This window comes from Bufo bufo, chromosome 2 (genome assembly GCF_905171765.1).
Source record: "Bufo bufo chromosome 2, aBufBuf1.1, whole genome shotgun sequence".
Taxonomy (NCBI): domain Eukaryota; kingdom Metazoa; phylum Chordata; class Amphibia; order Anura; family Bufonidae; genus Bufo; species Bufo bufo.
In genome coordinates this window covers 36,074,005-36,097,117 of record NC_053390.1, presented here as the reverse complement: position 1 = coordinate 36,097,117, position 23,113 = coordinate 36,074,005, and the positions used below count along the sequence as shown (strand labels likewise).

Here is a 23,113-nt window from a genome sequence, read left to right as displayed (position 1 = left end):
AGGAGATTACTACATACAGATATATACAGCCACCACTAGAGAGAGCTCAGGAGATTACTGCATACAGATATATACAACCACCACTAGAGGGAGCTCAGGAGATTACTACATACAGATATATACAGCCACCACTAGAGAGAGCTCAGGAGATTACTGCATACAGAAATATACAACCACCACTAGAGGGAGCTCGGGAGATTACTACATACAGATATATACAGCCACCAGTAGAGGGAGCTCAGGAGATTACTGCATACAGATATATACAGCCACCACTAGAGGGAGCTCAGGAGATTACTGCATACAGATATATATACAGCCACCACTAGGGGGAGCTCAGGAGATTACTGCATACAGATATATACAGCCAGCACTAGAGGGAGCTCAGGAGATTACTGCATACAGATATATACAGCCAGCACTAGAGGGAGCTCAGGAGATTACTGCATACAGATATATACAGCCACCACTAGAGGGAGCTCAGGAGATTACTGCATACAGATATATACAGCCAGCACTAGAGGGAGCTCGGGATATTACTGCATACAGATATATACAACCACCACTAGAGGGAGCTCAGGAGATTACTGGATACAGATATATACAGTCACCACTAGGGGGAGCTCAGGAGATTACTGCATACAGATATATACAGCCACCACTAGAGGGAGCTCAGGAGATTACTGCATACAGATATATACAGCCACCACTAGAGAGAGCTCAGGAGATTACTGCATACAGATATATACAACCACCACTAGAGGGAGCTCAGGAGATTACTACATACAGATATATACAGCCACCACTAGAGAGAGCTCAGGAGATTACTGCATACAGAAATATACAACCACCACTAGAGGGAGCTCGGGAGATTACTACATACAGATATATACAGCCACCACTAGAGGGAGCTCAGGAGATTACTGCATACAGATATATATACAGCCACCACTAGGGGGAGCTCAGGAGATTACTGCATACAGATATATACAGCCAGCACTAGAGGGAGCTCAGGAGATTACTGCATACAGATATATACAGCCAGCACTAGAGGGAGCTCAGGAGATTACTGCATACAGATATATACAGCCACCACTAGAGGGAGCTCAGGAGATTACTGCATACAGATATATACAGCCAGCACTAGAGGGAGCTCGGGATATTACTGCATACAGATATATACAACCACCACTAGAGGGAGCTCAGGAGATTACTGGATACAGATATATACAGTCACCACTAGGGGGAGCTCAGGAGATTACTGCATACAGATATATACAGCCACCACTAGAGGGAGCTCAGGAGATTACTGCATACAGATATATACAACCACCACTAGAGTGAGCTCAGGAGATTACTGCATACAGATATATACAGCGAGCACTACAGGGAGCTCAGGAGATTACTGCATGCAAATATATACAGCCACCACTAGAGGGAGCTCAGGAGATTACTACATACAGATATATACAGCCACCACTAGAGAGAGCTCAGGAGATTACTGCATACAGATATATACAACTACCACTAGAGGGAGCTCAGGAGATTACTACATACAGATATATACAGCCACCACTAGAGGGAGCTCAGGAGATTACTACATACAGATATATACAGCCACCACTAGAGGGCGCTCAGGAGATTACTGCATACAGATATATACAGCCACCACTAGAGGGAGCTCAGGAGATTACTACATACAGAAATATACAACCACCACTAGAGGGAGCTCGGGAGATTACTACATACAGATATATACAGCCACCAGTAGAGGGAGCTCAGGAGATTACTGCATACAGATATATACAGCCACCACTAGAGGGAGCTCAGGAGATTACTGCATACAGATATATATACAGCCACCACTAGAGGGAGTTCATTTCATTAGCTTGGCATCCATATCACAGCACATGCTGAGGCAATGCTCCATGTTATGAACTAGATATAATAATGTGGAGCACAGGACAACCCCCACGGATTCCTAGAGTTAGTCCTGACTACTAGAACCAGTTTCCATGTGCAGTCGCCAGGACTCGTCTAACTAGCACTGGACGACTGGCGGTTGTGTATTAAGAACCTATCAGCCACATATGCTGTGTGTGCTGAGAGCTCTGTAGGGCCCTGTGGCCCCATTATTGCAATGCTCTTTCTATCTGAGCTGATGTTGGAGCCTGCCCTCTGCATTGCCTATGGTTCCTGCCCTTCCCCCCGTTTAGTATAGTTCACCATCTACCATGGAACCAGGAGGCTGTCATCCGTGTCCACATGTATAATATCAGCCATTATAGGAAAGGGCGTCGTGTAGTATCCCAGCCGGGCGCTCGCTACTCCTGCATTCAGGCAATGAGCATTCAATCAGTGACATTCGCGCAGCGCTTACATATCACCTACAGACATGCTACATGGGCGCAGCAGCGAGACGATGGTAGCCACAGGTCAGCTCCTGATACCCAGCGACAGAAGGTCTCCTTGCACCTGGACGTATACCGCACAGTCGCAGGGAATATATGGCGGAGCGTTCACAACAGATGACTTCAGCCAATTAAAACAAGGGTTTTCCATGACTTTATAACTGATGACCTTTCCTCAGGATAGGGCATCAGTATCTGATCTGTGGGGGTCTGACACCGGGGACCCCCGCTGATTAGCTGTTTGAAAAGGTACTGGTGCTCCTGTGAGCGCTGCGGCCTTCTCTAAACTCACCAAGCACAGCCCCGTACATTGTATACGGCTATGCTTGGTATCGTGCTCAGCCCCTTTTATTTCTATGGAGCTGAGCTGCGCCCAGGCCACGTGACGGATGAACGTATCGTCACCGGCCGAGGGAATGCTGCGAGACAGCGGCAGCGCTACTACGAGCACCAGTGCCTTCTCAAACAGATCATTGGCGAGACCTCAGTGTCAGACCCCCAATGATCAAATACTGATGACCTAGATGAGAAGGGGATTTATAGAAGTAAAGTCTAATCCCTGTGTAAATGAAAAGTTCTACAACTTTCTAATACTCTTTTTGTTTCAATTGTTCCGCACTATTCACCATTTCCAAGATTACTGGGAAAACTAATATCCATTCAGAGACAGTAATCCTGTCCACAGCTGAGAAGTGGAGACAGTTGTATCCAGTCTAGACAATGCTCTGTGAGCTAAACAGCCCGGACTCCAGACTGATACATTGTAACAAACTAGCACAGTTGTATCCAGTCTAGACAATGCTCTGTGAGCTAAACAGCCCGGACTCCAGACTGATACATTGTAACAAACTAGTACAGTTGTATCCAGTCTAGACAATGCTCTGTGAGCTAAACAGCCCGGACTCCAGACTGATACATTGTAACAAACTAGTACAGTTGTATCCAGTCTAGACAATGCTCTGTGAGCTAAACAGCCCGGACTCCAGACTGATACATTGTAACAAACTAGCACAGTTGTATCCAGTCTAGACAATGCTCTGTGAGCTAAACAGCCCGGACTCCAGACTGATACATTGTAACAAACTAGTACAGTTGTATCCAGTCTAGACAATGCTCTGTGAGCAAAACAGCCCGGACCCCAGACTGATACATTGTAACAAACTAGCACAGTTGTATCCAGTCTAGACAATGCTCTGTGAGCTAAACAGCCCGGACTCCAGACTGATACATTGTAACAAACTAGCACAGTTGTATCCAGTCTAGACAATGCTCTGTGAGCTAAACAGCCCGGACTCCAGACTGACACATTGTAACAAACTAGTACAGTTGTATCCAGTGTAGACAATACTCTGAGCTAAACAGCCTGGACTCCAGACTGATACATTGTAACAAACTATCAGAGTTGTATCCAGTCTAGACAATGCTATGTGAGCTAAAGAGCTTGGACTCCAGACTGATACATTGTAACAAACTAGCACAGTTGTATCCAGTCTAGACAATCCTCTGTGAGCTAAACAGCCCGGACTCCAGACTGATACATTGTAACAAACTAGCACAGTTGTATCCAGTCTGGACAATGCTCTGTGAGCTAAACAGCCCGGAGTCCAGACTGATACATTGTAACAAACTAGTACAGTTGTATCCAGCCTAGACAATGCTCTGTGAGCTAAACAGCCTGGACTCCAGACTGATACATTGTAACAAACTAGCACAGTTGTATCCAGTCTAGACAATGCTCTGTGAGCTAAACAGCCTGGACTCCAGACTGATACATTGTAACAAACTAGCACAGTTGTATCCAGTCTAGACAATGCTCTGTGAGCTAAACAGCCTGGACTCCAGACTGATACATTGTAACAAACTAGCACAGTTGTATCCAGTCTAGACAATGCTCTGTGAGCTAAACAGCCCGGACTCCAGACTGATACATTGTAACAAACTAGTACAGTTGTATCCAGTCTAGACAATGCTCTGTGAGCTAAACAGCCCGGACTCCAGACTGATACATTGTAACAAACTAGTACAGTTGTATCCAGTCTAGACAATGCTCTGTGAGCTAAACAGCCCGGACTCCAGACTGATACATTGTAACAAACTAGCACAGTTGTATCCAGTCTAGACAATGCTCTGTGAGCTAAACAGCCCGGACTCCAGACTGATACATTGTAACAAACTAGTACAGTTGTATCCAGTCTAGACAATGCTCTGTGAGCAAAACAGCCCGGACCCCAGACTGATACATTGTAACAAACTAGCACAGTTGTATCCAGTCTAGACAATGCTCTGTGAGCTAAACAGCCCGGACTCCAGACTGATACATTGTAACAAACTAGCACAGTTGTATCCAGTCTAGACAATGCTCTGTGAGCTAAACAGCCCGGACTCCAGACTGACACATTGTAACAAACTAGTACAGTTGTATCCAGTGTAGACAATACTCTGAGCTAAACAGCCTGGACTCCAGACTGATACATTGTAACAAACTATCAGAGTTGTATCCAGTCTAGACAATGCTATGTGAGCTAAAGAGCTTGGACTCCAGACTGATACATTGTAACAAACTAGCACAGTTGTATCCAGTCTAGACAATCCTCTGTGAGCTAAACAGCCCGGACTCCAGACTGATACATTGTAACAAACTAGCACAGTTGTATCCAGTCTGGACAATGCTCTGTGAGCTAAACAGCCCGGAGTCCAGACTGATACATTGTAACAAACTAGTACAGTTGTATCCAGCCTAGACAATGCTCTGTGAGCTAAACAGCCTGGACTCCAGACTGATACATTGTAACAAACTAGCACAGTTGTATCCAGTCTAGACAATGCTCTGTGAGCTAAACAGCCTGGACTCCAGACTGATACATTGTAACAAACTAGCACAGTTGTATCCAGTCTAGACAATGCTCTGTGAGCTAAACAGCCTGGACTCCAGACTGATACATTGTATCAGTCTGGAGTCCGGGCTGTTTAGCTCACAGAGCATTGTCTAGACTGGATACAACTCTGCTGGTTTGTTACAATGTATCAGTCTGGAGTCCGGGCTGTTTAGCTCACAGAACATTGTCTAGACTGGATACAACTGTACTAGTTTGTTACACTGTATCAGTCTGGAGTCCGGGCTGTTTAGCTCACAGAGCATTGTCTAGACTGGATACAACTCTGCTAGTTTGTTACAATGTATCAGTCTGGAGTCCGGGCTGTTTAGCTCACAGAGCATTGTCTACACTGGATACAACTGTACTAGTTTGTTACAATGTATCAGTCTGGAGTCCGGGCTGTTTAGCTCACAGAGCATTTTCTAGACTGGATACAACTGTCTCCACTTCTCAGCGGAGAGCAGGACGAGCTGTGGACAGGATTGCTGCCTCTGAATGTATAAAAATTAAATTCCTTAGTGAATAATACCTTTTAATGGCTTAAAAAGATGGTGACAAGACGGAAAGCTTTCCAGATTACTCAGGGATGTTATTACGCGGTGTCTGAAGATTCACATTATTACACACATAAATACATGAGAATAATAAGGGAGATGAGACAACGGAGGTAAAGCAGGTCCATCTGGGTGGAGGGGAAAGGGATGTAGCAGTAAATCTCTATGGCAGTTACACATAAGGAGAGTGAACATTTTTTGTCCCCTGATATATATCCAGTCCAGGAATGTGCGGACCCTTAGAAGGTCTGAACTCCTTAAATGGGTTCTCCAGGCTTTTACTATTGATGACCTCTTCTCAGCATAGTTCATCACTATCAGATTGGAGGGGGTCCGACACCCGGCACCCCTGCCGATCAGCTGTGTGAGGAGACGGCGCGCGTCTCCCGACTCTCTTCCTGCTGCTGTCTATGGCAAAGACCAGAGGTGAACAGTACGAGAGAAGGGAGACGGCACAAGCACACTACGTGCGCCGTCTCCTCACACAGCGGATGGGCGGGGGTGCCTGCGTAGTCTCGAAAGCTTGCAGTTTTGTCATCATCCGTTCAGTTAGGCCCCTTTCACACGGGCGAGTATTCCGCGCGGATGCGATGCGTGAGTTGAACGCATTGCACCCGCACTGAATCCGGACCAATTCAATTCTATGGGGCTGTGCACATGAGCGGTGATTTTCACGCATCACTTGTGCGTTGCGTGAAAATCGCAGCATGCTCTATATTCTGCGTTTTTCACGTAACGCAGGCCCCATAGAAGTGAATGGGCAAGCAAGTGCGGATGCGGTGCGAATTTCACGCACGGTTGCTAGGAGACTATCGGGATGGAGACCCGATCATTATTATTTTCCCTTATAACATGGTTATAAGGGAAAATAATAGCATTCTGCATACAGAATGCCTAGTACAATAGCGCTGGAGGGGTTAAAAATAAATAAATAATAATTTAACTCACCTTAATCCACTTGCTAGCGCAGCCCGGCTTCTCTTCTGTCTTCATCTTAGCTGTGTGCAGGAAAAGGACCTGTGGTGACGTCACTCCGGTCATCACATGGTCCATCACATGATCTTTTACCATGGTGATGGATCATGTGATGACCGAAGTGACGTCACCACAGGTCCTTTTCCTGCACACAGCAAAGATGAAGACAGAAGAGAAGCCGGGCTGCGCTAGCAAGTGGATTAAGGTGAGTTAAATTATTATTTATTTATTTTTAACCCCTCCAGCGCTATTTTACTATGCATTCTGTATGCAGAATGCTATTATTTTCCCTGATAACCATGTTATAAGGGAAAATAATACAATCTACAGAACACCGATCCCAAACCCGAACTTCTGTGAAGAAGTTCGGTTTTGTGTACCAAACATGCGCGATTTTTCTCACGCGAGTGCAGAGCACTCTGAATAAAGTGTTTTTATTCATTGACAGCAAGCAGAGATCTTGATAACAATGAAGAATTGAAACATGTAGTCTATCAGAAAATTGTAGAACCTTTTTCAGTTCCAATATAAAACTGGATAACTTTTATAATGCAAAGAACGGGATCTTTCTTTGCGATGAGTTTTCAGACTGACTTTAATGGAGGGAGAAGAATTTTTGGTAATTTCTTTTTGTTCAGATCAAAAAAACACTTAAAAGTGATGTAAACTGGTGTCATTAGTCGTCGGATAAGCCTGGAACAAAATACAGAAGTAGAATATTTGGCAAAACCATTGCAGTCAGACAGGATGGACCAGTCACCGTCAAGTCTAACAGCACCACCTGCAGGTGAGAAGAGGTACTGCATCATGTCAAAAATTCTATCCTAAGCCTCAGGCCTCATGCACTTTCAATGGGTCCGTTGAAAACTCGGCCAATGCACCGTTTGTCATCTGCGTCCGTGATCCGTGGTTCCAGTTCGTCAAAAAAATATAACCTGTCCTATTATTTTTGCGGAAAACGGTTCACGGACCCATTCAAGTCAATGAGACCGCTGAAATAACACGGAGGCACACAAGATTGTCATCCGCGTACGTTTTTTTCCTGTCATTTGCATGGCAAACCTGTCTTAGATTTTTTTTTTACTTTCCTTCATGTCTGGTGATCCCCTAAAAATAAAGGAAGACACACGGAAACAAAAACGGAAACGGATCATGGAACAACGGAAGCACATTTTGCGGAACGGAACGCAACAACGGTCGTGTGCATGAGGCCTCATGCAGACGTCCGCGGAACACGGTCCGTGAGATACCAGACTGGCATTGCAGGAGTGCACGGCATCATTGGTTGCTATGACACCGCGCGCTTCGTGACGCCGCTGCTGCACAGTAATACGGAATCCATAAGACGGAAGGACGGATCCGTTCTTCTCCCCATAGACTTGTATTCTTTAAAAAGGCATTCCGTTTGCTCTCCGTCCTAATAGAAGTCTATGGGAATCAAGACGGATCCGTTACGCTCTCCCATAGACTTCTATTAGGACGGAGAGCAAACGGAATGCCTTTTAAAGGCTTCTGTTTTGCATTCTGTCTGGGCATTCCGTTATTTTCCGTTATAACCATGCTATAACGGAATCCCTAACTCTAGTGTGAACCCACCCTAACACTTCTGGGGTCTCCAACCTGCGCCTCAAAAGCGCACAACCCCCATCATGGAGTAGGGTCATATGATGGTAGTTGTAGTGTAATCGCATGATCAGAATCGTCCCCTTTACACAGAATGTCCTGATGACATGGCTGCGGCGGGTTTACCTTGGAAACCGTCCACAGGTAGCGGGCTGCTGTTTACTGACTTGGACACAAATATCGCTTCTTGTGGTTCTTTAAATTTTTGGAAAAATGGCAAAAAAAAAGGTGCAGGGGTCGGCTGGTTACAGAATCGCATGCTATTCATTTCCTATCACTTATATAACAAGAAAACATATTCCGCAGCGCAGTACAGAGGCCGTCACCATTCACATCAGTCTCTGTCCTTAGGAGCTGACAATCTAATCACCCCCCCCCCCCCCCATCTCTCACATTCACCGCGGCCAGTTTCATACAAAGCCGAATACCAGGAGGAAACTAGAGAACCCAGGCAAAATTGTCGCGGAAGAGGCTAAACATGAGCCACAGCTGAGGGTTTGTTACAGTGTGTCCGGTCTAGACAATCCTCTGTGAACACATACAGCTGCACAAATCTCTCTCCTGTCCCCCGCTGATAGTTTGCTACAATGTATCAGTCTGGGCTGTTTTGATTGCAGAGGTGGATACATTGCAACAAACTCTCAGCTGTGAGAAGTTTTAGATCAAGGGAGAGTTAAAAAAAAAACAAAAAAAAAACTATTAGTATTTACTGGAAATATAGTCGACCCCCGTGGTCAGATGTAGCAGAGCTGTTTTTGGCCAAACCTCATATAGCTTCACAGTGTGTTAGATTTTTTACATAGGACTGCTGGGACCATCACAGGACAACCCTTCGCACAGTAATGTAGACAATGTAGCAGAGTTGAATCTGTTGTCCCTTGTCTCATGGTGAAATGAATTTTCAGCTCTCTTACATAGGACTGCAGGTAATATTACTGAATTATCTGGGGCTGTCCCCTGTGTGTCAGGGATGATCCCGGGGACTTACCTTCATATCTGGAGGATGTCCTCGGTCCTGGAGCTGCTGTCTGCTGCAGTTGGAGTTCAGCCTGGAAGTGTCCGGCTCCTGAGATAATCCTCTATCTGTATCCTGTTTACCGAAATCACCGCCCACTTCTCGCCCTGAACTGCGCCCCCGCCCCCGCTATAACATAGGATATCCTATAAATGTATGATCGGTGGGGTCCGGTGACGCAACTATGGCGCTATTCCGAGCACCAGATACTAGTGTAAGAGGGGACCAAGTAAATGTGGTGCTGCCAGATGAGGTGCAAGCGCTCGGACCCGGCTGCTAGAGGCCGGCGCCCACTGATAACATAGTGACGGTATATCCTATCTACACTGCGTGCAGAATTATTAGGCAAATGAGTATTTTGACCACATCATCCTCTTTATGCATGTTGTCTTACTCCAAGCTGTATAGGCTCGAAAGCCTACCACCAATTAAGCATATTAGGTGATGTGCATCTCTGTAATGAGAAGGGGTGTGGTCTAATGACATCAACACCCTATATTAGGTGTGCATAATTATTAGGCAACTTCCTTTCCTTTGGCAAAATGGGTCAAAAGAAGGACTTGACAGGCTCAGAAAAGTCAAAAATAGTGAGATATCTTGCAGAGGGATGCAGCACTCTTAAAATTGCAAAGCTTCTGAAGCGTGATCATCGAACAATCAAGCGTTTCATTCAAAATAGTCAACAGGGTCGCAAGAAGCGTGTGGAAAAACCAAGGAGCAAAATAACTGCCCATGAACTGAGAAAAGTCAAGCGTGCAGCTGCCAAGATGCCACTTGCCACCAGTTTGGCCATATTTCAGAGCTGCAACATCACTGGAGTGCCCAAAAGCACAAGGTGTGCAATACTCAGAGACATGGCCAAGGTAAGAAAGGCTGAAAGACGACCACCACTGAATAAGACACACAAGCTGAAACGTCAAGACTGGGCCAAGAAATATCTCAAGACTGATTTTTCTAAGGTTTTATGGACTGATGAAATGAGAGTGAGTCTTGATGGGCCAGATGGATGGGCCCGTGGCTGGATTGGTAAAGGGCAGAGAGCTCCAGTCTGACTCAGACGCCAGCAAGGTGGAGGTGGAGTACTGGTTTGGGCTGGTATCATCAAAGATGAGCTTGTGGGGCCTTTTCGGGTTGAGGATGGAGTCAAGCTCAACTCCCAGTCCTACTGCCAGTTTCTGGAAGACACCTTCTTCAAGCAGTGGTACAGGAAGAAGTCTGCATCCTTCAAGAAAAACATGATTTTCATGCAGGACAATGCTCCATCACACGCGTCCAAGTACTCCACAGCGTGGCTGGCAAGAAAGGGTATAAAAGAAGAAAATCTAATGACATGGCCTCCTTGTTCACCTGATCTGAACCCCATTGAGAACCTGTGGTCCATCATCAAATGTGAGATTTACAAGGAGGGAAAACAGTACACCTCTCTGAACAGTGTCTGGGAGGCTGTGGTTGCTGCTGCACGCAATGTTGATGGTGAACAGATCAAAACACTGACAGAATCCATGGATGGCAGGCTTTTGAGTGTCCTTGCAAAGAAAGGTGGCTATATTGGTCACTGATTTGTTTTTGTTTTGTTTTTGAATGTCAGAAATGTATATTTGTGAATGTTGAGATGTTATATTGGTTTCACTGGTAAAAATAAATAATTGAAATGGGTATATATTTGTTTTTTGTTAAGTTGCCTAATAATTATGCACAGTAATAGTCACCTGCACACACAGATATCCCCCTAAAATAGCTAAAACTAAAAACAAACTAAAAAATACTTCCACAAATATTCAGCTTTGATATTAATGAGTTTATTGGGTTCATTGAGAACATGGTTGTTGTTCAATAATAAAATTAATCCTCAAAAATACAACTTGCCTAATAATTCTGCACTTCCTGTATGTGCCATAGAAGTAAGAGGTGGAAAACCGACGCATGTATATAGTCATCATCTTTATTTATATAGCGCCAACATAGTCCGCAGAGCTTTATGTTACAGTGATAGGATTACAGCCAGAAATATCTCATTCTGGGAAAGCTGGGTGACAGACAATGTGGCCTCCGGCCCACCTTACATATCCATGGCTTCCGCAGCAAAACATCCCCTGCTGTAATATAGCTTACCCCGAAACTGGACTGGATATAGCAAGAAAGACAAATATTCTGATCCAACTGTATCCAGTCTAGACAATGCTCTGTGAGCTAAACAGCCCGGACTCCAGACTGATACATTGTAACAAACTAGCACAGTTGTATCCAGTCTAGACAATGCTCTGTGAGCTAATCAGCCCGGACTCCAGACTGATACATTGTAACAAACTAGCAGAGTTGTAACCAGTCTAGACAATGCTCTGTGAGCTAAACAGCCCGGACTCCAGACTGATACATTGTAACAAACTAGCAGAGTTGTATCCAGTCTAGACAATGCTCTGTGAGCTAAACAGCCCGGACTCCAGACTGATACACTGTAACAAACTAGTACAGTTGTATCCAGTCTAGACAATGCTCTGTGAGCTAAAGAGCCCGGACTCCAGACTGATACACTGTAACAAACTAGTACAGTTGTATCCAGTCTAGACAATGCTCTGTGAGCTAAACAGCCAGGACTCCAGACTGATACATTGTAACAAACTAGCACAGTTGTATCCAGTGTAGACAATGCTCTGTGAGCTAAACAGCCAGACTCCAGACTGATACATTGTAACAAACTAGCACAGTTGTATCCAGTCTAGACAATGCTCTGTGAGCTAAACAGCCCGGACTCCAGACTGAAACATTGTAACAAACTAGTACAGTTGTATCCAGACTAGACAATGCTCTGTAAGCTAAACAGCCCGGACTCCAGACTGATACATTGTAACAAACTAGCACAGTTGTATCCAGTCTAGACAATGCTCTGTGAGCTAAACAGCCCGGACTCCAGACTGATACATTGTAACAAACTAGCACAGTTGTATCCAGTCTAGACAATGCTCTGTGAGCTAAACAGCCCGGACTCCAGACTGATACATTGTAACAAACTAGTACAGTTGTATCCAGTCTAGACAATACTCTGTGAGCTAAACAGCCCGGACTCCAGACTGATACATTGTAACAAACTAGTACAGTTGTATCCAGTCTAGACAATGCTCTGTGAGCTAAACAGCCCGGACTCCAGACTGATACATTGTAACAAACTAGTACAGTTGTATCCAGTCTAGACAATGCTCTGTGAGCTAAACAGCCTGGACTCCAGACTGATACATTGTAACAAACTAGCACAGTTGTATCCAGTCTAGACAATGCTCTGTGAGCTAAACAGCCCGGACTCCAGACTGATACATTGTAACAAAACTAGTACAGTTGTATCCAGTCTAGACAAGGCTCTGTGAGCTAAACAGCCTGGACTCCAGACTGATACATTGTAACAAAACTAGCACAGTTGTATCCAGTCTAGACAATGCTCTGTGAGCTAAACAGCCTGGACTCCAGACTGATACATTGTAACAAAACTAGTACAGTTGTATCCAGTCTAGACAAGGCTCTGTGAGCTAAACAGCCCGGACTCCAGACTGATACATTGTAACAAACTAGCACAGTTGTATCCAGTCTAGACAATGCTCTGTGAGCTAAACAGCCCGGACTCCAGACTGATACATTGTAACAAACTAGCACAGTTGTATCCAGTCTGATCTTAGTGATTTAGTGCCACCCGCCCTCCACTAGCTACAGCTCTCACATGCAACGTCTAGGCTCGACGCGTTTCATCTAAACAGATTCATCAGGAGCAATCAACATAGCAAGATTGAAGAGCTCGTAGTGGACCTAGAAGACGCCATACAGCGGCACTGTGGCGGCGTGAAGCGGCCGCGCAAACCGCCAGAATATAAAAGGAGGTAAGAACCCCCCCCGGGGAGGCAGGAAGAAGGCAGCCAATGGGACACAAGCAGGGAGGAACTCCTTCACTCTCCGTGTCACCAACGCTGTGTACAGTAAAACCCGTCTCTTCCCGGACATTTAAACAATAAATATGGACAACATGGGCGGTAGGATAATGAACTCTTTTTGTTTTGTCGCACCTATTACTTGGCCTGGCTAAATGTAGAGGGAAGGAGTATTATGCAAAAATATGTATATATGTCTCTTAATATATACATATGTATATTGGCCCTGTATGGCCAGTATGGGCCCAGCATGTGGGTGTATATACAGATATGCATATCCCCTGTAATGCATGTCTGTATATACTGTATATACTTAAGTGCTGCCCATGTATGCCCCAGGATATATATATATATAGTATATATATATACATATGGACATGCCCCAATTGTCTATGTGTGTATGTATATATATATATATACTTATATAAATTTGCCCAAATACTGCCCCAGGTTGGTGTATGTGTATATATATATATATATATATATATATATGTATACAGATAAGCCCCAAGTATCTATATAGATGTATATACTTATATATTGCTGGCAGGAGAATGACCCCAATCCGAGTGCCCCCCCAGCCTAATCCTCCTGCTCTCCTGCAGGGGGGGGGGGGGGGGGGGGGGGGGAGTGACACCAGATGGCCGGACAATTATGTCCAGCTTTGGGTCACTTCAAAGGGCAAGGGATCATTAAGATCCTTTTTTCCTTTTGGTTAAACCTTTCCAGCAGTGCTGGGGATGTTTAACATAACAGATATGGTAAACAAATGTTCCCCTGCCTCTGTTACCACCCCCGGTGCGATAATTACAGCACCTGGGGTGTACAGGCGCTTCACAGGCGGGAGGATCAAAGCATTCCCCCGTCCGGAAGCACGCTGCACATTCTTCCAGGCGCGTGCAGGGAAGCGCGGGCCGGTGCGGTGACGTCGTAATGCCGCGCCGGCCCACGTGTCCTTGCCTGTGGCGTGCGTGCACGCCACAGCGCGGGCTGCACGGGAGCGAGCGCCGCCGGATTTAAATAGTCCGGCGGCACTGTGTTTTTTTCAATAGAGCCGTGCGGCCCTCTGACATGGAAGATTCATCTCCTGGACAACGAGCTGGCTAAGTATCAATAACCACTATACCACCAATGCATTTAACCCCTTATTCCCTACCTCATTTACCCTCCCTGCATTCTTCATTTAACCCCTGCCCTGCTGCCCTTGTACCCCTCCATAATTAACCCCTTTACCGCCAACGATCCAACCCATTAACCCCTGTAGTCATTGCCCTGCATTCCCACTGCCTCTTGAACATATCCATGGCCTGCATGTCCCTTGTAGAGCCATATTGTGTTTCCCTGCCTTGGCCTGCATGTATTAACCCTTGCAGTGCCACCATTTGTGTCTCGCCATAGGGACAGTGTGTAGCCAGGTTGGGCTGTTGCTGAAATATACGTATGTAAGTGTGTAATGTATAGCTAGTTTATGGGGTGGAATTATATTGTCCTGTGTGTAGCGTAGTTTAGGATTGTAGTGCTATTACTGTACTGTGGTGTGTGCGTCTATATGTATATATATATTTATAACCATTGATATATAAATATATATAGATATAGCGTAATAGACTGTATTTGTATTGTGTAATAAATCGTCTTTATTCATAACATACAGTGTATACTCTTTTATTGTAGCCGTAAGTCGCACGTAGTTTAGTTCAGTAAATAGGCAACAGAGTTAGTTTTCATTTAAAGCATCAATAGACGACTCACGCCAATTTATGAATATTATTTATTGAGATGAACACAAAATATCAATAATTAATATTTCCTTTAACACTAAACAACAAATCCAGTCCATGGTTTTGATGATACAAACCTGTGAGTGCGATTTTTTGAAATGTGTGTTTAGATATATTTCCCTTATTTTTAACTAATAATAAATAAAGTGCATTCGTTTTAGCGCCTCCAATTGTCCGTGATAGTAGTTCAGAATTGAGACGTTTACCAATAATATTTTTTTCTTGAGCAGTGAAAGGCATAGAAGTTGTTTTTTTTTCATGACTTCTGAAACTATGGCAGGATCCCTCTGTATTATTACTTAGGGATAATCCGGTGCCTGGCGCAGGTACAAAACTGAGGCAGTATGTGTGATATGGCGCCTGAAGGGCACGGGACTAGGCACAAATCCTGTGAAAATAATTGCCAGGATGGCAATAGGTCTGGTCCGATCCCACAGTAGAGCAAACTGCTGACAACATTACTGTTGGCTATGATAAAAAGTAGTCAGGAAACGCAGGACATCACAACTTGCTGTGTATGGGGGGCACATAGCCACAGACCAGTCAGAGCGCCAATGTTGACCCCTTTCCAGGGGCTTTGCTAGAGTCTCAAAAGATCCGGGAGCCAAGTCCCAATAAATATGGCCCAGTTCTCTAAGTCTCCCCCCCCCCCCCACCCAAGCATTTTGCTGTACTTGCTATACAGCAGCACAAAACTCTCACATCCAGGGCCTCCAGGTGACGTCTCCTCTGATGTAGATCTTCTCTGTCATCATCTTCTCCATTTGGTCCGGACAACTTCTCTCAGCCGCCTCATCTCTGCAGAGTGTGACACACGGACATCTTAGATTTCTCACATTTCTATCATCCCTCAACCTGGAGTCCCCACAGTGTTATCCTGCTGCTCGCTGTTCTCCCCAATACCCCTAAATAGTATTCTGAAGAAATATGAGTGCCCCCATAGTAATAGTGCTCCTAATACTCCCACCAATAGTAATTCCCTTCTAGAATACCTCCATTAGTAATACTGCCCCCTACAGTGTCCCCAACAGTGATAACGCTCCCCAAGAGTGCCCCCATTAGTAGAAGAGCCCTCCAGTATTAATAATACCCTCACAGAGCCCCCAGTAGAAATAAGGCCCCCCCCCCCATGTTCCCCCAGTGGTAATAAAGCTCTCTATAGACCCCTCAGTAGTCATAAGGCCCCCATAGTGCTCTTAGCAGAAATGAGGCGGATCTACAAGTCCCCCTTATAGAGCCCCCAAGAGTAATAAGAACGCCTAATGTCCCCTGGATTTATAATACCCCTACAGTGCCCCCAGTATTTATACTGCCCCCTACTGTTATAATGGTCACCCTGAAGTGCCCCCAGTATTTATAATGCCCCCTGCAGTGTTCCCTGTAGTTATATTCCTCCCTCCACCATACAGTCCTATGTAAATAACATCACACCATCTCTCCAGCCCCCTCCAAAATACAGTCCTATGTAAATAACATCACTCCCCTCCCTTCAGCCCCTCCAACATACAGTCCCATGTAAATAACACTATTTCCCTCTCTCCGCCATACAGTCCCATTTAAATAACAGCACACCATCTCTCCAGCCCCTCCAAAATACAGTCCCATGTAACATCACCTCCTCCCCTGCCGCCTCCAACATGCAATCTCATGTAAACATCACCCCCTCAACATTTAGTCCCATGTAAATAACATCATTCCCCCCACCAGCCACCTTCAACATACAGTCCCATGTAAATCACATTGCCCCTTCAACATTCAGTCCCATGTAAATAACATCACTCCCTCCCACAGCCGCCATCAACACGCAGTCCCATGTAAATAACATGACTCCCTCCCAAGCCATCTCCAGCACACAGTCCCATGTAAATAACATCCCTCCCTTCAGCCCTAATAAACAGTCCCAGTTAAATAACCACAACCCCCAGCATTGCTCTGCCTCTCCCTTCAGGTATCTCTCCTCATGTAGAAGACATCACCACAGCTTCTTCCCCCAGGTCTTCTCCTCTTCACTGCCATCCTCTCCTGCACTGGTCACATGATGGTGACATCATTGCAGGTACTTCCCAACCACTGCCTGTTTTGCTGGTCACATGACCTGTGATGTCACCACAGGTCCTTCAGATCTTCCAGTGCATTAGATTCAAATGTATTGCTGTCCTGAGGATGGCAATACAGTTGTATCTAGCAGGCAGGACATTCGGGGCCTGGGACAAAGCATCAGGGGCCCAGGCCGCAAATGTTTTAGCCTAGCAATGCCCCTGCCCCTGTCCATCAAAGAATGGGCATTTGTGCGTCATAACTGGAGCAATGGAAGACAGCCTGCTCGGATGAATCAGGTTCCATCATGTAGACGGTTGGGTGCATGTGTGTAACTTAACTGGGGAAGAAATGACACCAGGAGCATGGAAGAAGACAAGCTGGTGGAGGCAGAGTGATGCTCTGGGCAATACTCTGCTGGAAATCTTGGGTTCTGACATCATGTGGATGTGACACGTACCACCTACCTAACCACTTTACAGACAAGTACCCTCCTTCATGGCAGTGGTGCCCCCTAATGGCAGTGGCCTCATTCAGCAGGATAATATCCTGACCATAGTGCAAAAACTGCCCAGGAATGAAGAACTTGACAAACATATGAAGGTGACGACTTGTCTCCACATTCCCAGATCTCAATTATAGGATGTGCTGGAAAACATGGGGGCCGCACCAAGCAACCTATAGGATCTGATACCACAGGACTCTTCAGAGGTCATCTGGAGTCCAGGCCTCAATTGGTCAGAAAGCGGAAGTTACACATCATGTGCTCAGTGCCTTCAGAGCGAGAAACATGAGATGGTGGGCTCCAGATGAAGGGTTATGAGGGCATCAATCCAACTTAGCAAGCTGGGTTAGGGAGTTGAGGGGCAAGATTGTGCTGGCTGCATGGTCATTGGCACCAGGTGGGATAGAGGGGCAGTAGATGAGGCTTAAATGATTAAATGTTTCTAAGACCGGATCACAACACTACACTCATGAGGGCCACGAAGGGCAAGAATCAAACTCAGGATCAGGGTGACCTCATCTGTGGGAGATGTTGAGCTGTATGGAAGGTTCTCAAGTAAAGTTTGGACCTGGCAGGCCACAGAGGTTGGTTATATTGTCTGGGGGCATTGACCAGAGGCAGCCAGGCTCGGTCACCTCTGTGTTTTTCGGTTTTGGGGCAGATGTGTCCCAGTAATGGGGTGTTGTGATTGGTTGGCTCCCCTGTCACTTTATGTCCATATTACTTAATGTAGCAGCAGATACAAAATAAAACCTTACAGACAAGAATCTGCAAGATGAGTAGATTTTGGGGAGGTGTCTGGTTCAGCAGCATGTAAATGATGGACGGGTCCGTCCAGTGGAAAACACACAGATGGAGTGGAATGTAGTGCTTATCATCACCCCTACCATCTGTCCGCTTATTGTCTAAGGATTTTTTGACCTTTCACCTTCGTGGCTATTTGGTGGACAGACAGCAGACCTGGAAGACGTCAGTGTGAACATCTGGAAAATGTCACTTGGTCAGGATCTGCATTCAAACACTCCATAAACACCAGATCACTGCAGGAGGGATTCCAGAAAACTCCAGCAGGGAGAATAATCTACCCTTATCCTGAATTCTAACCTCTGTGACTACAGCAACATGGCCGCCATATTGCTACTCGCATTCATAGTTATGCAAGAATGGATGAATGGCAGCTGCCTAAAACTGAACCCGGACAGAAGTTCTGCAGGTTAGAGGGCAGACAGAAAAGCGTCAACTTGTACATCAAACACAAAAAACATAAAAACTCAGAGTGCGTTCACAATTCGAGTGTAGTTGTTGATGGGGAACTTTCTTGCAGGAAACAGATATCAGCAATTACTTTCACATGAGGAACAATGCAAGAATTAAACAGCTCGCTCCAGCAGAAGATTTGTCCACATTAGTACACACCTTCAGAAGCTCGCAGCTGGACTGCTGTAAAGTCCTTTATGTAAGCCCCCTGTATGCAAAGCGGTATCTCCCAAAGAAAGAGAACCATCTCGCTAGCGCCACCTTCTGGAACTGGTGTCACGAACCAGTGGGTGTGAACCCACTGTGCCACGTGTCCTACCTCCTCTAAGGGCGTTGTCTGAGTGAACCCCTCGATCTTCACAGTACCCCTGATGGTGGGGATAGACTTTCGCGAGGGGAACACCAGGCTACCTCTTGATGAGGATAGGCACACGAGGCAGCTGGTCCAGCTGAGAAAGGTACCAGAGGTACAGGCGTTGTCAGCAGGCTGAGTCGTTACCAGGAGCAACAGTGCAGGACCGAAGGATGAGGCAGAGGCGAAGTCAGGCAGGCAATAGGTGAGGGCAGGCGGCACAGGTACAAGTCAGGCAATCCGGGTCGGCAACAGGAGAGGCAAGGCAAGCAGGCAGGGATCAAACAGCTAGCAGAGTCCAGGAACACAAGTACGAGTCAGGAACACAAGCAGATATAAGGAACCTTAGCAGGACACAAGGACCTGGGTGGTAAACTCCACACCGAACACAGGAGGGAAGGGAAAAGGTACTAGGCCTGGAAACTAGGGTAAGGGGAAAGGTCACCACCTAGTAAATCCCTAACCCAAACCCTGACTACTATCAGTATGAACAGACCTCGATGGTAGGAATGTTCATACGCAGGAACCTAGAGCCCTATCTGACCCAAAAGGGCCCTTGAAATAGTGTCAGGACAAAAGATCACCTGTTCCTTCCCAGCTGAAGGAACAGGAGACTACCTCAGGCCTAATACCAAAAGATAGGGGAATACAACAAACTAGAAATAGGAAAAAGACACTTAACTCCGAAGTACACGGACTAGCAGGAACTCAGCACTTCCAGCGACGGAACTGCCTGCCGGAATCCAGCAACACGAGTGTGAAAACCAGTCAGTATCTGGTGTGGCCACCATTTGCCTCACGCAGTGCAACACATCTCCGTGGCATAGGGTTGATCAGGTTGTTGATTGTGGCCTGTGGAATGTTGGTCAACTCCTCTTCAATAGCTGTGCGAAGTTGCAGAATATTGGCAGGAACTGGAACACGCTGTCGTCTACGCCGATCCAGAGCATCCCAACGTGCTCAATGGGTGACATGTCCGGTGAGTACGCTGGCCATGCAAGAACTGGGATGTTTTCAGCTCCCAGGAATTGTGTACAGATCCTTGCAATATGGGGCCGTGCATTATCATACTGCAACATGAGGTGATGGTCGTGGATGAACGGCACAACAATGGGCCTCAGGATCTCGTCAGGGTATCTCTGTGTATTCAAAATGCCATCAATAAAATGCACCTGTGTTCGTTGTCCATAACATACGCCTGCCCATACCATAACCCCACCGCCACCATGGGCCACTCAATCGACAAGCAAACCGCTCACCCACACGACGCCACACACGATGTCTGCCATCTGCCCTGAACAGTGAAAACCGGGACTCATCCGTGAACAGAACGCCTCTCCAGCGTGCCAGGCGCCATCGAATGTGAGCATTTTCCCACTCAAGTCGGTTACGACGACGAACTGCAGTCAGGTCCAGACCCCGATGAGGACGACGAGCATGCAGATGAGACGAGACGGTTTCTGACAGTTTGTGCAGAAATTCTTTGGTTATGCAAACCGATTGTTGCTGCAGCTGTCCGGGTGGCTGGTCTCAGACAATCATGGAAGTGAACATGCTGGATGTGGAGGTCCTGGCTGGTGTGGTTACACGTGGTCTGCGGTTGTGAGGCCGGTTGGATGTACTACCAAATTCTCTGAAAAGCCTTTGGAGACGGCTTATGGTAAAGAAATGAACATTCATTGCACGGTCAACAGCTCTGGTAGACATTCCTGCAGTCAGCATGCCAACTGCACGCTCCCTCAAACGTTGCGACATCTGTGGCATTGTGCTGTGTGATCAAACTGCACATTTCAGAGTGGTCTTGTATTGTGGGCAGTCTAAGGCACACCTGTGCAATATTCATGCTGTCTAATCAGCACCTTGATATGCCACACCTGTGAGGTGGGATGGATTATCTTGGCAAAAGAGAAGCGCTCACTAACACAGATTCAGACAAATTTGTGAACAATATTTCAGAGTAATGGGTCTTTTGTGTCTGTAGAAAATGTTTCAGATCTTTGAGTTCAACTCATGCAAAATGGGAGCAAAACCGAAAGTGTTGAGTTTATATTTTTGTTCAGTGTATGTGCAGGAGGGCTAGGATTGGTTGGCGTAGTCACATGATCCAACCCATAAAACACAGGAAGTGACGCACGCCGGCCCTTAACCGCCGACGGATTGCCTAACGCAGGATCGCGTTCCGGAGGCGGCAGATTTCCTGTGAACGCGCGCGCCTGTGTGCGTGCGTTCACAGGAAATCTGCCGCCTCCGGAACGCAGGTAAGCGAGTGGATCTACAGCCTGCCAGCGGCAATCGTTCGCTGGCAGGCTGTAGATGCGATTTTTTTTAACCCCTAACAGGTATATTAGACGCTGTTTTAATAACAGCGTCTAATATACCTGCTACCTGGTCCTCTGGTGGTCCCTTTTGCTTGGATCGACAACCAGAGGACACAGGCAGCTCTGTAATAAGTAGCACCAAGCACCACACTACACTACACCCCCCCTGTCATTTATTAACCCCTTATTAACCCCTGATCACCCCATATAGACTTCCTGATCACCCCATATAGACTCCCTGATCACCCCCCTGTCATTGATCACACCCCTGTAAGGCTCCATTTAGACGTCCGTATGTGTTTTACGGATCCACGGATCCATGGATCGGATCCGCAAAACACATACAGACGTCTGAATGGAGCCTTACAGGGGGGTGATCAATGACAGGGGGGTCATCACCCCATAAAGACTCCCTGATCACCCCCCTGTCATTGATCACCCCCCTGTCATTGATCACCCCCCTGTAAGGCTCCATTCAGACGTCCGTATGTGTTTTACGGATCCACGGATCCATGGATCGGATCCGCAAAACACATACGGACGTCTGAATGGAGCCTTACAGGGGGGTGATCACCCCATATAGACTCCCTGATCACCCCCCTGTCATTGATCACCCCCTTGTAAGGCTGGCTCCATTCAGAGGTCCGTATGTGTTTTGCGGATCCACAGATCGGATCCATAAAACACATACGGACGTCTGAATGGAGCCTTACAGGGGGGTGATCAATGACAGGGGGGTGATCACCCCATATAGACTCCCTGATCACCCCCCTGTCATTGATCACCCCCCTGTCATTGATCACCCCCCTGTAAGGCTCCATTCAGACGTCCGTATGTGTTTTATGGATCCACGGATCCATGGATCGGATCCGCAAAACACATACAGACGTCTGAATGGAGCCTTACAGGGGGGTGATCAATGACAGGGGGGTGATCACCCCATATAGACTCCGTGATCACCCCCCTGTGATTGATCACCCCCCTGTAAGGCTCCATTCAGACTTCCGTTTGTGTTTTGCGGATCCGATCCGTGGATCCGCAAAACACATACGGACCTCTGAACGGAGCCTTACAGGGGGGTGATCAATGACAGGGGGGTGATCACCCCATATAGACTCCCTGATCACCCCCCTGTCATTGATCACCCCCCTGTAAGGCTCCATTCAGACGTCCGTATGTGTTTTACGGATCCACAGATCCATGGATCGGATCCGCAAAACTCATACGGACGTCTGAATGGAGCCTTACAGGGGGGTGATCAATGACAGGGTGGTGATCACCCCATATAGACTCCCTGATCACCCCCCTGTCATTGATCACCCCCCTGTAAGGCTCCATTCAGACATTTTTTTGGCACAAGTTAGTGGAAATATTTTTTTTTTTTTTCTTACAAAGTCTCATATTCCACTAACTTGTGACAAAAAATAAAATGTCACATGAACTCACCATACCAAATGCGTAAAATTTTTTAGACATTTATATTCCAGACTTCTTCTCA

At 46.3% G+C, this 23,113-nt stretch overlaps 1 protein-coding gene across 1 annotated transcript in view; it reads right to left on the bottom strand.

Moving 5' to 3' along the window:
- Positions 1–9,569, bottom strand: part of C7 (complement C7) — a 53,026-nt gene extending 43,457 nt beyond the window's left edge. Inside the window, exon 1 of the mRNA XM_040420929.1 lies at positions 9,428–9,569. Within this exon, the coding sequence (XP_040276863.1) occupies positions 9,428–9,433 (6 nt within the window). The 5' untranslated portion in view covers positions 9,434–9,569. The remainder of the gene's footprint in view (positions 1–9,427) is intronic.
- Positions 9,570–23,113: the final 13,544 nt, after the last annotated feature.